We start from the raw sequence: 11,992 nt of genomic DNA on the forward strand, positions 1-11,992 counted from the left end.
CTCACGATCCGCCCGTCTCGGCCTCCTAAAGTGCTAGGATTACAGGCTTGAGCCACCGCGCCCGGCCTGAAGCGTCTTTAAAAATAAATAAATAAAAATAAGGGTTGGGTGAGGGGGCTCATGTTTGTAATCCCAGCACTTTGGGAGGCCAAGGCAGAGGGATCACCTGAGGTCAGGAGTTCCAGACCAGCCTGGCCAACATGGTGAAACCCTGTCTCTACTAAAAATACAAAAATTATCTGGGCATTGTGGCGCATGCCTGTAGTCCCAGCTACTTGAGAGGCTGAGGCAGGAGAATCCCTTGAACCCAGGAGGTGGTTGCAGCAAGCTGAGATTGCACTACTGCACTCCAACCTGGGCGACAGAGACTCGTCTCAAAATAAAATAAATAAATAAATAAACAAACAAACAAATAAAGGTAGAAATAGCTATAGTGACATTGAAATATCTCCAAGAGAGTTTTTGTTTGTTTTTTTTGTTTTTGAGACGGAGTCTCACCCTGTCGCCCAGGCTGGAGTGCAGTGGCGCGATCTCGGCTCACTGCAACCTCCGCCTCTCGGGTTCAAGCGATTCTCCTGCCTCAGCCTCCTGAGTAGCTGGGATTACAGACACGTCCCACCACGTCCAGCTAATTTTTTTTTTTTTTTTTTTTTTTTTTTTTTTTTTGTATTTTTAGTAGAGATGGGGATTCACCGTGTTAGCCAGGATGGTCTCGATCTGACTTCATGATCCGCCCGCCTTGGCCTCCCAAAGTGCTGAGATTATAGACACGAGCCACTGTGCCCGGTCCAAGATCCTATTTCTTAAGCCCTGCACTGTGGCAGGCTCAGGGTTTTGCACATGTGATTTGATGAAATCTCACAGCGGCCCATTTTACAGAGAAGGAAATGGAGTCTTAGCAAGCTGTGGCGTGTTCAAAGTCATATAAATGAATATGATGGTGAAACTGAGGCCTCTGCCTCAGAAGTTCCTGCTCTTCAGTACTCACCTATAATGACCACTAAGGGGAATGAGAAAAGAAGGAAGGAAGGAAGGAAGGAATGGAGGGAGGGAGGGAGGAAAATAAGGACTTCTGGGATGGGATTGGGCACCAAAATAAAATCTGAGTAGTTGGAAAAGGGGTGTCAGTGACATAAAGGAGAGTGGATGGGGCAGCTACTCACCAGATGGAGTAATGTCCGTGTGACACAGAGGCCCTGTAGAAGGTTGAGGGACTAGTTCCTTTTTTTTTTTTTTTTTGTCTGAGACAGAGTCTTGCTCTGTCGCCCAGGCTGGAGTGTAGTGGTGTGATCTCAGCTCACTGCAACCTCTGCCTCCCAGGTTCAAGCGATTCTTCTGCCTCAGCCTCCCTAGTAGCCGGGACTACAGGTGTCCGCCACCACACCAGGCTAATTTTTGTATTTTTAGTAGAGACAGGGTTTCGCCATGTTGGTCAGGCTGGTCTTGAACTCCTGTCCTCAGGTGATCCACCCACCTCAGCCTCCCAAAGTGCTGGGATTACAGGCGTGAGCCACTGTGCCCGACAGCGAGTTTCTTCCAAAGCCCTTTGTGGCCAGCCCCATCTCACTGATAGCCCCAGAATCTGAGTCCCCAGCTCCTCTCTCCTCTGGGAAATGAGAATCTTATCCCTCCCTCCTCCTGTCTCAGTAGACAGAAATTCGGACTTCCATTGCCCACCTACTGAAGAAGTCTGAATGCAGACCCCTCTGGCCTGGGCACCCAAGAGTTCAGTCCCTTGAACTCCACCTTTCAGGAGACAGTAATCGGAGAGCTTCTCCTCTCCTGGGTTCAGGAATCTGGGTCCCCATTTCCCTCTTCTCTCAGGAGCTAAGAGCCCTGTTCCCAGCCACCCCCCTGGCTTCCATCCCCCTCCCATATGAGAATCTAGGAGTCCTCCCTGTCCCCTATCCTCTTCCTGCCTCAAGATCCAGAGATACCTGTCACCAGCTCCTTCCTCTTTCGGGAATCTGTGTTCCCTTGCTTTAGGACCCAGGGGTCTGGGCCCCCGTCCTGTTCTTTATTTGAACCTAGAATCCCAAAGCTCCAGCTAGTGCTGCCTGGTCCCCCTGCAGGGTGTCTGGGTCTCCATTCTCTCTCTCTTTCTGCCCCCCACCCCATCCAGGAACCCAGGGAGAAGGAAGGGGCGGCTCACAGAGGGTCAGCAGCTGGAGGATCAGCACCAGGGCCATGGTGGGCAGATAACCGCTGCAGCTGGAGTCAGGGCTTGGTTGCGTCCTCTCCTCTCCCAGGAAATGAGGAAACATCAGAAAGCCAGACCCAGATCGTCGTTTAGGGAAGAGAGGATCGAGGTGGGGGCCTGTGGGTGACTGTGTCATAGCCCTATGGCGCTGTGTAAAAGGTTAGCGGGGGGTCAGTCATAACCTGTGGTGTTCATTAATTTAACTCTAGAAACAAATACTAGTCGGGAGGCGGAGGCAGGAGGATCGCTTGAGCCCAAGAGTTCAAGAGCAGCTTGGGCGAGACCCTGTCTAAAAAATAAATAAATTGTGCCACCGCACTCCAGCCTGGGTGATAGAGTGAGACCATGTCTTCAAATACAGACAGACAGACAGACAGACAGAAAGATATCTGTTTTTTAAAAAAGAACCTATTATGTGCCAGACCCTTGCTGTGATTGAAAGAAAGAAAAAAAGAAAAAAAATTTAGCATCTATTATGTGCCAGGCCCTTGCTGTGATAGATAGATAGATAGATAGATAGATAGATAGATAGATAGATAGATAAAAACTAGCATCTATTATGTGCCAGGCCCTTGCTGTGATAGACAGACAGATAGATAAAAATTAGCATCTATTATGTGCCAGGCCTTTGCTATGATAGATAGATTGATAGATAGATAGATAGAGAGATAGATAAAAATTAGCACCTATTAAGTGCCAGGACCTTGCTGCGATTGACTGATAGATAAAAATTAGCACCTATTAAGTGCCAGGCCCTTGCTGTGATTGATTGATTGATAGATAAAAATTAACACCAATTATGTGCCAGGCCCTTGCTGTGATTAATTGATCGATAGATTGGTTGACAGATAAAAATTAGCACCTATTATGTGCCAGGCTCTTGCTGTGATACTGTGATTGATTGATTAAAATTAGCACCCATAGGCCAGGCGCGGTGGCTTACGCCTGTAATCCCAGCACTGTGGGAGGCCAAGGCGGGCGGATCACCTGAGGTCGGGAAGTTGGAGACCAGCCTGACCAACATGGAGAAACCCCGTCTTTACTAAAAATAAAAAAATTAGCCTGGTGTGGAGGCGCGCGCCTGTAATCCCTGCTACTCAGGAGGCTGAGGCAGGAGAATCGCTTGAACCCCGGAGGCGGAGGTTGCTGTGAGCCGAGATCGCGCCAGTGCACTCCAGCCTGGGCGACTCAGTCTCAGAAAAGAAAAAAAAAAAAAAAAAAAGATTAGCACCTATTAGGTGGCAGACCCTCGCTGTGCGATGTTGGCAGGCACAGAGGGAACTCAGACTCCGTTACTGCTCTCAAGCAGCTGCTACCAGTCCGACTGAAAGACCCAGACTAGGTCAGTTTCTAAAGTGATCTGAGCTATAATGGCGGTAACAGGGCACTGTGAGAGCCCGCAGAAAGCTCCTAACCCATCTGGGATGAGACCTAGCGCTTCCAGGACGAGCTGATGTTGAGCTGAGACCTCGAAGGATAAGTTAGTCATTCACCTTCTCCCGGGCTCAGTTTCTTCATCTGTAAAATGGGCTTTCATACATAAACTATAAAATGAGGACTATTTTGTTCCGCCTTAGGTGGTCTCAGTAGGAGGACTAGTCACCCCGGAGCGACTTATAGGCAGAAACTAAGGAGATTCCACGCAGGTCCGCAAAGTCAGGCTTGCGCTTGCGCCTGGCACTACTTCCTTTACCTCCGCGGCTCCATCTTTGTTCTGCGCTAGTGCGCACGCGCAGACTCCGAAAGCGGAACCTTGCACAGAGGGACCACAACTCCCAGAGTGCTCCGCGTCCTCGCCGGTGTCGCCGCCGAGACCAAGATGGCTGCGAGTAAGTGCGGGTGGCGGTGGCGCGCGGGGCTCGGGTGGTACCGGGAACCTCCGGGCGGTCCTGGGACTGAGGTGCGGCAGGGCAGTGGTGGAGGCGATGGGGTCCGTGCTAGAGGGGGACGCAGAAGTCACGAGGGGGCTCCTCCAGGGAAGGGGTGGCACGAGAGTGTTAGAGGTCACCGGGGGCAGCCCCTTGCCGGGGTGGTGACCCTCCTCGCCACCCCTTCAGGACTCGGCGCCTTCCTCAAGAATGCCTGGGACAAGGAGCCAGTGCTGGTCGCGTCCTTCGTCATCGGGGGCCTCGGTGCGTGAGTGCTTCAGGCGCAAACTTGCATCGTCCACCCCCGTCCCCCTACATCCCTCCATCTTGTACTCCTAAAGCCCTGTCGCCGCTCTCGGGTCCCCTCCAGTGTGTCTGCACCCCCATGACATCCCCTTGTCTATCCCCGTACCCATTATAACGTCTCCACCGCCCCCCGCATTCCTCTCCCCCTACCCAATACGCTCTTAACCCCTCTAAATGAGACGTTCTCAACCCTGTTTATGCATTAACAACACCTGAGCACCAAAAATAAAGTCCAGATCCTCCTCCTCCCTTTCATCTCCCCTCTCCCACATTCTGAATTGAGTCGGTTTGGTTGGAGGTGGGGCTGGGGAATCTGTGTCTTGTGAAAATCCCTCTATGATCCTAATGTGTGGTCTTGCTGATTGAAAACCTCAGCCCTCTGCCCTGGAACTGTGTTACTGACACCTTAATTAGCACCGCAGTTCCTGCAGGGATGGGGATGCATCCTTTTTTTTTTTTTTTTTGGAGATGGAGTCTCACTGTCACCCAGGCTGATGTGCAGTGACGCGATCCCGGCTCACTGCAAACTCAGTCTCCCGGGTTCAAGGGATTCCCCTGCCTCGGCCTCCCGAGTAGCTGGGACTACAGGCGCCCACCACCACGCCCGGCTAATTTTTTTGTATTTTTAGTAGAGACAGGGTTTTGCCGTGTTAGCCAGGATGGTCTTGATCTCCTGACCTCGTGATCCACCCTCCTCCTCCCAAAGTTCTGGGTGAGCCACTGCTCACCCCTGGGATTACAGAGATGGCACGTACCACCACACCTGGCTAATTTTTGTATTTTTAGTAGAGATGAAGTTTCACCATGTTGTTCAGGCTGGTCTTGAACTCCTGACCGCAAGTGATCCACCTTCCCAAAGTACTGGGATTACCGGAGTGAGCCACTGCGCCTGGCCAAACTGTGGGTTCTGATTCTGTAGTTCTGGGGTGGGGCATGGGATTCTGCATTTTTGAAGAGTTTCCAGGTCTTGTCAGTACTGTTGGTCCACCAGCCAGGCACTAGGTAAGGTTCTGAACACTTGTTCGATCTGGCAGCCACCAGCCACACCTGGCCACTGAGCACTTGAAGCGAGGCTGGTACGAATTGAGGTGGTATAAGACACACTGGATTTCAAACACCTAGTATAAGTGTATGTAAACTACCAGTCGTCTTTTGTTGTTTACATGTTGAAGTGATGTTTGGATATACCATGGTGTTTTTAGGTCTGTTTTTGTTTTTTTTGAGACGGAGTTTGGCTTTCGTCTAGGCTGGAGTGCAATGGCCTGATCTCAACTCACTGCAACCTCTGCCTCCCGGGTTCAAGCGATTCTCCTGTCTCAGCCTCCTGGGTAGCTGGGATTACAGGCGCATGCCACTACACCTGGCTAATTTTTTGTATTTTTAGTAGAGACAGGGTTTCATCACATTGGTCAGGCTGGTCTCGAACTCCTGACCTCAGGTGATCCACCCGCCTCAGCCTCCTAAAATCCTGGGATTACAGGCATTAGCCACCTCACCCAGCCAAGTATGTTTCTTAAAATTTGTTTCATCTATATCTTATTTTTACTGTGGCTACTAGAAGATATAAAATAATATACCTGGCTCTTACCATCTGTCAGACAGTGCTGGCCTAGAACATTCCTCTTATGCGCTGTACCCCATCCTCCAGGACTCCTGGCTCCCACCCTAGATGGACCGTGACTTGTCAGTGACTGTTGTTTGTGCAAACCTTTCTTCTCCAGTTTGTAACTTTTTTTTTTTTTTTTTTTTTTTGCGACAGAGTCTCTGTTGCCCAGGCTGGAGTGCGGTGGCACAATGTGGGCTCACTGCAACCTCTGCCTCCCAGGCTCAAGGGATTCTCCTGCCTCAGCCTGCTGAGGACCTGAGATTACAGGCTCCTGCCGCCATGCCCGGCTAATTTTTGTATCTTTAGTAGAGATGGGGATTCATCATGTTGTCCAGGCTGGTCGTGAACTCCTGACCTCAGGTGATCTGCCCACCTTTGCCTCCCAAAGTGCTGGGATTACAGGCATGAGCCACTGTGCCTGGCCAAATGTGTAACAGTCTTAATTTCTCCAGAATAGTCCCATGACACTACCCACAGGATGCGCCATGATGACCCCTACACTCAAAATGTACTCATTCCACGACCAACCCCAGTGCTTCCTCCTCTAGGCCCCATGTATCTGTGTTAGACTCCCACCCCTACCTCCACTTAACCCCCAAAGAGTTTTAAGCCCTCCTGTCTATAAGTAGGGATCCCAGGGTACGAAGGATCCTCCTGGAGGCCCTCCCTGCTGCCCTCCCGCTTTGCAGTTTATCTTTGCCAAGGCTCAGCTTCTCTTCCCCTCTCCTCAGAGCCACCTTCCCCTGGGGCTCACCCCTGTGTCTCTCCACAGCTGTAATTATGCCCTCATTCAGCCCCTACTTCAAGTACTCCATCATGATCAACAAGGCCACGCCCTACAACTACCCAGGTGAGTAGGGGCCAGGCAGGGATCGCTGGGATGGGTCCAGCGTCCCTGTGCTGGGGTAGGGGCAGTTATGGGCAGGTGTTTCCTGAGCAGGCATCAGAGATTCAGCAGTGGTGCCTGGATTCCCTGTTCCATTTTTTAAGAATTGAGATATAATTTGTATACTATTTTGTGTTTGTGCTTCGAGTTTCTATTACCTTTCCACATTTCTGTCCCTCTCTGGGTTCCCATCTGTTGTTTTCTCGGTCTCCATCTTTTCAGGTTTCTGTCCTGGTTCCCCATCTCTTTTGACCCTAGCTCGCTCTCGCGTGCTCTCTGTCTCTCTGGTTTTCTGTGTCTCTCAGTCTCTGTATTTCCTACCTCTTTCTGCATCACTGATTCTCTGACCCTTCCCCTCCTCTCAGCCCTGGGGTCCCCCTTCCCTCTCTGAACATAAAGCGACAGACCAGCTCTTCTCTCCAGGACTCTGGAGACGTGCTGGTCTCAGTGGCCTGCCTCCTGTCCCACAGTGCCCGTCCGTGATGATGGGAACATGCCGGACGTGCCCAGCCACCCCCAGGACCCTCAGGGCCCCAGCCTGGAGTGGCTGAAGAAACTGTGAGCACCTTCACTGACAGAGGCGGCCCCTCCCACGGCTCCCAATAAAAATGTGAAAACCAACCCCAGAGCATGGGCATGTGTGTGATCAGAGGTGGGAACAAGTAGACGGTGGCCAGGGTGAGTGTGGGCTCAGTTTACTGGGCATGGGTCAGTCAGAGGCTGGGCTGGCCAGAGTTGGGTAGGGCAGCAGTTTGTCTGGACCCCGAGAAACCCAGCTGGAATCCAGGGCCTCATCTGCTTCAAAGCCAAAGTCTTCCTCGACCTTAATCTGCAGGAGATAAGGAACAAGGTGTTAATAGGCCTGGGAATCCAGAAAATCCCATCAGCTTCACCATATTTGTTTTCAGTTTGTTTTGATTTTGAAAGAGACAGGGTCTGGAGTGCAGGGGTGCCGTCACAGTTCACTGCAGCCTCTGCCTCCCAGGCTCCAGTGATCCTCCCACCTCCGCTTCCCAAGCAGCTGGGACTATAGGCACATGCCAATCATGCCTAACGTTTTTTCTTTTTGATAGAGATGGGAGTCACAGTATGTTGCTCAGGCTGGTCTCAAACTCCTGGCATCAAGTGACCCCCCATGGAGGCCTCCCAAAGTGCTGGGATTACAGACATGGGCCACTGCACCCGGCCAGCCTCACCGTTCTTGTCTTCCCAGACCAGTCACCTTCCTCCTCACACCTCAGAGCAATCCCAGTGTTCCTGGGTCCAGATGTTCTTCCAGCTTTCTTCCCCGCACTGGGCCTTCCCTTCCACCCCATCTCCTCTGATCCTTCCTCTGATCCTGCCTTCTCCTCTACTCCTACCTTGTCTAGCTATTTTTCCTTCTCCAGGTCTTCCTCCTTCCCTTTCTAACTTTGCCTCCTTTTCACCCAAGCCTTTGCCCCACTTTTTCCAACTACTTCCCTGCCTGATCCTAGGCCTCCAACACATCCTGGTTCACCTCCTTTCTCCCAACTTTCCCCAGGCCTGGGCCCCTCAGGGTGCAAAACCAAAACCCAAGAGCCCTGAACCTGACTCAGCCCCAGCCCTGGCCCCGGCCCCTCCCGTGAGTCCCCCCCTCCTCACCTGCACCAGAGCCAGCTCTGGGGCCCCGGTCCCTCCCCTTGAGTCCCCCCACTTCCTTACCTGCACCGAAGCCAGCTCTGGAGTCAGCACAGTTCCTGCTCGGCGTCCATCCCGCGGCACTCGCCGCCTCTTCCGCCCACTGGGCCCCTCGCCGGGCGCTGGGCTGCCAGGTTCTGGGGGTGCAGGAGTCCTTCTGGGCGGGGACAGTGCCTCTTTCTCTGGAGGCTCATTCTCAGCATTGCCTGGGGTGGGAGCATCCGTGCCCTGGCTGCCCTCATCCTGGCGGGGAGGAGGGGGAGGTAGGTGATGGCTGCGACCTGGGCTCCCAGTTCCTGACCCTCCTGGAGGCCCAACACTCACCTCTAGCACAATGGTGAACTGGCTGGCCCGGTAGTCATCCCCATAGGAGTCCAGCACTCTCATGAGGAACCTGCTCAGGGGGAGAAGCCACCCATGGAGTAAGTTACCTCCTAGCCGCTGGGGAAAAGGGCCACAGGATAGAGCTCAGCTCTCACTCCACTCAACACCAAAGCTGTCCTGGACCCAGAAGGTCCTGAGCTCTGGCATTGGAGGCCTGGGAGCCACGCCCTTGACCAGCCTTGAGCCCTCAAGCAAGACAAGACGACCATTCTGAGGCCGAGTTTCCTGCTCTACAACGACATGAAACCCTCAGCTGGGCTGGATGTTGCGGTGGTGACACTGAAGCAGTGACACCAGACGATTTCTGTACTTATACGGTGATGTCGGTACCTAGTAAACATTCATATGTGGGTTATCATTTTTATTGATAAGAGAGGGGAGTGCAAAATGCTCCTAATGACCTCGCCTCTTATCAACACCCCCTTCTCTTCTTTCCCCAGACCCTGCCTCCAGAGATCCTTAGTTTTAAAGCTCTAATGGATGGGCTGCTTCCTCTGCACCAGCACCTGGCAGGCTTGTTGTTGTTTTGAGGTGGACTCTCATTCTGTTGCCCAGGCTGGAGTGCAGTGGCGCGATCTCGGCTCACCACAACCTCCACCTCCCGGGTTCAAGTGATTCTCCGGCCTCAGCCTCCCGAGTAGCTGGGATGACAAGCACCTGCAACCATGCCCAGCTAATTTTTGTATTTTTAGTAGAGACAGGGTTTCACCGTGTTGGCCAGGCTGGTCTTGAACTCCTGACCTCAGGTGATCCACCTGCCTCGGCCTCCCAAAGTGCTGGGATTCCAGGCGTGAGCCACCGCGCCCGGCCAGGATATTTTTCACACAGACCTCGTTGGTTCCATGTGCACCGAGTGCCCACTCTGCCCTGTATGCTGCTCCAGCGACTGTGCCAGGGACACATCGGGCAACAAAGGCCCCTGTGCTTACAGAGTCAGGGTTGCAGGGGAGACAGACAATAAGCAAACCAGCCAAACACAACAGGTCAGAAAGTGGGAAGAAGGCAGGTGATACCGGGCTTGGAACTTCAAAAGATGGTGGCAGACGCCTCACCAAGCAGGCGAGGGAGTGGCGGAAGGAGCGGCAGGTGCAGACGCCCTGAGGTGGGTGCAGAGTACATGCGCCTGGTTTCCAGTGCAGCAGGCAGGCGGGCGTAAGGGGCCCCTGAGGCAGGGCCTGGTCGGCTGCTGCAGGACGTTCGCCTTTACCCCGAGTCAGCTGAGAGCCACCGCAGAGGAGCAGAGGAGGGGCTTGGTCTGTCTGACATTTTAGAAGGACTAGTCCCACATTTCAGATACAGCAGGCCTGGTGGGGCCTGAGAACTTTCATTTGCACCAAGTTCCCAGGTGGCACTGATGCTGCCAGTCCAGGGGCCATACTTGCAGAATCACAGGGCTGGGCTCTGGGCCAACAGTGCAGAAAGCCTGATTCTCACTTAGCTGTCCTCAATGATTCAGGGAGGTTTTGCATACACAGATGCTTCCTTAACTCTCGCATGTTTTAACCTGAAAGGACACTGATCCCTTTCGTAAACTTTCCTGATCTTAAAAATCTTTGCTAAAGCTGTAGTCCCAGCTACTCAGGAGGCTGAGGTAGGAGAATGGCGAGACCCAGGAGGCGGAGCTTGCAATGAGCCAACATCGCACCACTGCACTCCAGCCTGGCCAACAGAGTGAGACTCTGTCTCCAAAAAAAAAAAAAAATTGACTAAAGGTACAAACAGGGAAAGGTGCGGCTCACCCAGGCTGTTTAAGAGGAGACTTGGGGCCAAAGGAGAGGCAGGGAGGCCAGAGAGGAGTAATCCAAGCAAGAGGCTGTGTCCCCAGGCCCAGGTTGGCAGCAGAGGAGTGAGAAGATGCGGGGTTCTGGATATATTCTAGGAGTAGAGGTGATGGGTTGTGATGGATGGATGTGGGGCTGAGAGAAACAAAGTGCCCCAGGCAGTGGGAGGTGGAGTTATTCCCTGACATGGGGTAGATGTGGGGGAAGATCAAGGTTAACTTCAGATGCACAGTGGATAAGCAGGACAGCTGTCCAGTAGGCAGCAGACAAATGAACACAGGATTCAGAAAGCTGTGGATGGAACTCGGAAGTCGGCTGCATTTAGGTGACTGTTTTTTTTTTTTTTTTGAGACGGAGTCTTGCTGTGTCACCCAGGCTGGAGTGCAGTGCTGCAATCTCAGCTCACTGCAAGCTCCGCTTCCCGGGTTCAAGGGATTCTCCTGCCTCAGCCTCCCGAGTACCCAAGTAGCTGGGACTACAGGTGTGTGCCACCATTTTTTTTTTTTTTTTGTAGTTTTAGTAGAGACAGGGTTTCACTGTGTTGGCCAGGCTGGTCTCGAACTCCTGACCTTGTGATCCACCCGCCTTGGCCTCCCAAAATGCTGGGATTACAAGTGTGAGCCGCTGTGCCCAGCCTAGGTGGCCTTTAAAGTGGTTGACCCGCATGACCCAGCTGCACTTCCCCAGAGGATGGGTGTGTTCTGATCTGCTGTCCAAGTCGGCAGCCAGTGGCTGCCTATGGCTGTTCCTAAGCACTTGGTGTGTGGCAAGAGTGACAGAGTTCTTATTTCAACTTAGGTGAAAATCTCACCCGTGGCCGGCGGCTACCGTGCTGGACAGCACAGGTGGGGACAGAGGAACCCTGGGAGCCGCAGGTTTCAGCTTTGGGGAAAGGAGGATGAACTAGCAAAGGCGGCCAAGAAGGAACAGCCTGAAAGGCAGGAGACCCCAGGCTGCCGGGTGACCAGGATGGCAAGAATGGGCTCCGGGGAAGAGCGCATAGCCCTGGGTCACTGCGCCGAGCCTGAGCCGAGGACCAAGATGAGAACCGTGGTTGACTCAGCAACGTGGAGCCATTCCTACCAAGCTTGCTCCCATTTTGCTGGGACAGGGACACTGTGAGTGGCAGGGGCAGCAGCCACCGGGGCAGGTTTTGTGGAGATGCACAGTGGGAAGCTCCGGCTTAACCCCGCCGCAGCCTCATGATACTGGCATTGCCCTTAGTTGATAGGAAACAGCTCAGAGAAGGGGCACTGCTTGCTTAGAGTCACACCGCAAAAAAAAAAAAAAAAAAAAAAAAAA

The 11,992-nt window shown here is 52.8% G+C and overlaps 3 protein-coding genes across 6 annotated transcripts in view; 1 reads left to right on the plus strand and 2 right to left on the minus strand.

Moving 5' to 3' along the window:
• The window catches only part of OSCAR (osteoclast associated Ig-like receptor), an 8,835-nt gene extending 5,126 nt beyond the window's left edge, over window positions 1-3,709 (minus strand). Inside the window, exons 1-3 of the mRNA XM_017871795.1 lie at window positions 3,694-3,709; window positions 2,153-2,348; window positions 1,164-1,196 (exon numbers count right to left, since the gene is read on the minus strand). Of these exons, the coding sequence (XP_017727284.1) occupies window positions 1,164-1,196; window positions 2,153-2,336 (217 nt within the window). The 5' untranslated portion in view covers window positions 2,337-2,348; window positions 3,694-3,709. The remainder of the gene's footprint in view (window positions 1-1,163; window positions 1,197-2,152; window positions 2,349-3,693) is intronic.
• Window positions 1-7,491, plus strand: part of NDUFA3 (NADH:ubiquinone oxidoreductase subunit A3) — a 10,827-nt gene extending 3,336 nt beyond the window's left edge. Inside the window, exons 1-5 of one of the 3 annotated variants that reach the window (XM_017871801.1) lie at window positions 2,220-2,309; window positions 3,778-4,029; window positions 4,258-4,332; window positions 6,753-6,830; window positions 7,337-7,491. In XM_017871801.1, the coding sequence (XP_017727290.1) occupies window positions 4,020-4,029; window positions 4,258-4,332; window positions 6,753-6,830; window positions 7,337-7,428 (255 nt within the window). In that variant the 5' untranslated portion in view covers window positions 2,220-2,309; window positions 3,778-4,019 and the 3' untranslated portion in view covers window positions 7,429-7,491. Of the gene's footprint in view, window positions 1-2,219; window positions 2,310-3,777; window positions 4,030-4,257; window positions 4,333-6,752; window positions 6,831-7,289 lie in introns of those variants that run through there. The other 2 variants (XM_017871798.1, XM_017871800.1) reach the window with 2 other exon arrangements.
• Window positions 7,492-7,538: 47 nt separating this feature from the next.
• The window catches only part of TFPT (TCF3 fusion partner), a 9,343-nt gene continuing 4,889 nt past the window's right edge, over window positions 7,539-11,992 (minus strand). Inside the window, exons 4-6 of one of the 2 annotated variants that reach the window (XM_017871797.1) lie at window positions 8,850-8,919; window positions 8,550-8,768; window positions 7,539-7,695 (exon numbers count right to left, since the gene is read on the minus strand). In XM_017871797.1, the coding sequence (XP_017727286.1) occupies window positions 7,576-7,695; window positions 8,550-8,768; window positions 8,850-8,919 (409 nt within the window). In that variant the 3' untranslated portion in view covers window positions 7,539-7,575. Of the gene's footprint in view, window positions 7,696-7,980; window positions 8,769-8,849; window positions 8,920-11,992 lie in introns of those variants that run through there. The other variant, XM_017871796.1, reaches the window with a different exon arrangement.

Source organism: Rhinopithecus bieti, unplaced genomic scaffold (assembly GCF_001698545.2).
Source record: "Rhinopithecus bieti isolate Rb0 unplaced genomic scaffold, ASM169854v2 scaffold_6949, whole genome shotgun sequence".
Taxonomy (NCBI): Eukaryota; Metazoa; Chordata; class Mammalia; order Primates; family Cercopithecidae; genus Rhinopithecus; species Rhinopithecus bieti.